Source organism: Fonticula alba (assembly GCF_000388065.1).
Source record: "Fonticula alba strain ATCC 38817 unplaced genomic scaffold supercont2.6, whole genome shotgun sequence".
NCBI classification, from domain to species: domain Eukaryota; order Rotosphaerida; family Fonticulaceae; genus Fonticula; species Fonticula alba.
Genome location: NW_009242976.1, coordinates 1,870,494 through 1,872,062, shown reverse-complemented (window position 1 = coordinate 1,872,062; position 1,569 = coordinate 1,870,494). Strand labels below are relative to the sequence as shown.

The window sequence follows — 1,569 nt, the reverse complement described above, 5'->3', positions numbered from 1 at the left end:
GTTGGGCGTGTGGCGAGGGGATGGAGCCGTGGGGGGGGGGAGGGGGGGGGGGGGGGGGAAAGGGGAAACGGGGCCAGGGCGAGGGGGGGAGGGGGGGAGGACGCCAGGACCGGGGAGCAGACACCCAAATACAAGCACGTACAAAGCCACAGGCAATGCCGAAGCCGTGGCACGCGTCAACCAGCTGGCGCAGGCGCTCTTGGCGCAGGGGGCTCAGACCGAACTCCATCCAGTCCGGCGACAGGAGAAGCACCCACTCGACGGCATTTTGCCGATTGGCCGTGATCCACTCCAGGAAGAGCTCCCAGTCGCGGGTGAGCATCGAGTGGAAGGACTCCTCGTAGCGGAGCTGCCGCGCGCCGGTCCCCGGGAGCGTGGTGTTGGCTGTCCGAGGAACCAGCGGCGTCCGGGTCAGCGGGATGTCGAAGCCATTCAGCATGTCCGTCAGTTCGAGAGGATGCATGGTATGGACTTTGCTCCGGGGGCCGGGGGCCAAGGGGAAGAGGGGAAGAGGGGAAAGCACATGTCAGCGGGGCAGGAGAGAGGCGGAGGCCATTAGGCCAAGGGATGTGCCGGTGTGTGTGTGTGTGTGTGCGCGCGCTATATAATATATCCATGTGCGTGCACAGTTGTTCGTGTGCTTGTCCATGTGCATACCATGCCACAGGCGGGTGTCCCAGTTCGGCTGACGAGACTCATTCAGACCGACGGTCCGGTGGATGGACCAGTTGGTAGGGATGACCGGCTCCAGGGGATGAAGGAAGGCAAAGCCGATCTTTTCGAGGATGGCTGGCGCGATTGTCCGCAGGGTGGATTTCCCCCCACCCCAGGGCCACACGATGGAGGGAGGTCAGTTGGGGCCATCATCCGGAGCATGACAGACAGAGGGCCGTCCAGGTCATACCGTAAGTGGCGTAGGCAGCACCGAGGGAGGCCTCGGGGTCGACGCCAGCCGCAAGCAGGGAGCTGGCAAACTTGCCGGTGGCCGTGCCATCGCCAGCCAGCACAACCGTGTCATTCAGGAGATGGGTGTTGGCACGAATGATGTAGGACTCTGCGGGGAGCTCGGACTGCATGTAACGGATCAGTGATCGGCGGGGGGGGGGGGGGGGGGGCTACACAAACAAGAGGAGACCACTGGCCTCCCGGGACCAGACATGTTTGTGCGTGCGTGCGTGCGTGCGCGCGTGCACGAACGAGCGGCAGAATGTCGTACCAGCTGGTGCATGGGGATGACCTTCTCCGCGACGGCTGTCCGGCCGAAGGTGAACAGGACCGACCCGGGCTGCAGCTCGGAGTAGTTGGGCAGATGCCATGGCTGGAGGTACTCCACTGGGAAGGGAGATGTCGAGGAGAGAAGCTGCTTCGCGCCTGCAGGCCGAGAGTCAAGCGGTCAGTGGGCCGGGTTTCCGTCGGACGGGGGGGCAGGCAGCACAGGAGAGGGCAGCACGCCTTGGTGAACTCGGAGAAGCCATTCTCCGTGGTGAGGAAGTCGGCCCCGGCCTCGAGCCACCAATCAACTGCATGGCGCAGGACCCCCCATCGGGAAGAGGACGCACGCCGGGTCGC

General features: G+C 64.8%; 1 protein-coding gene across 1 annotated transcript in view; it reads right to left on the bottom strand.

Moving 5' to 3' along the window:
* Positions 1 to 1,371, bottom strand: part of H696_04067 (hypothetical protein) — a 9,028-nt gene extending 7,657 nt beyond the window's left edge. Inside the window, exons 1-4 of the mRNA XM_009497942.1 lie at positions 1,217 to 1,371; positions 905 to 1,070; positions 658 to 789; positions 143 to 471 (exon numbers count right to left, since the gene is read on the bottom strand). Of these exons, the coding sequence (XP_009496217.1) occupies positions 143 to 471; positions 658 to 789; positions 905 to 1,070; positions 1,217 to 1,228 (639 nt within the window). The 5' untranslated portion in view covers positions 1,229 to 1,371. The remainder of the gene's footprint in view (positions 1 to 142; positions 472 to 657; positions 790 to 904; positions 1,071 to 1,216) is intronic.
* Positions 1,372 to 1,569: the final 198 nt, after the last annotated feature.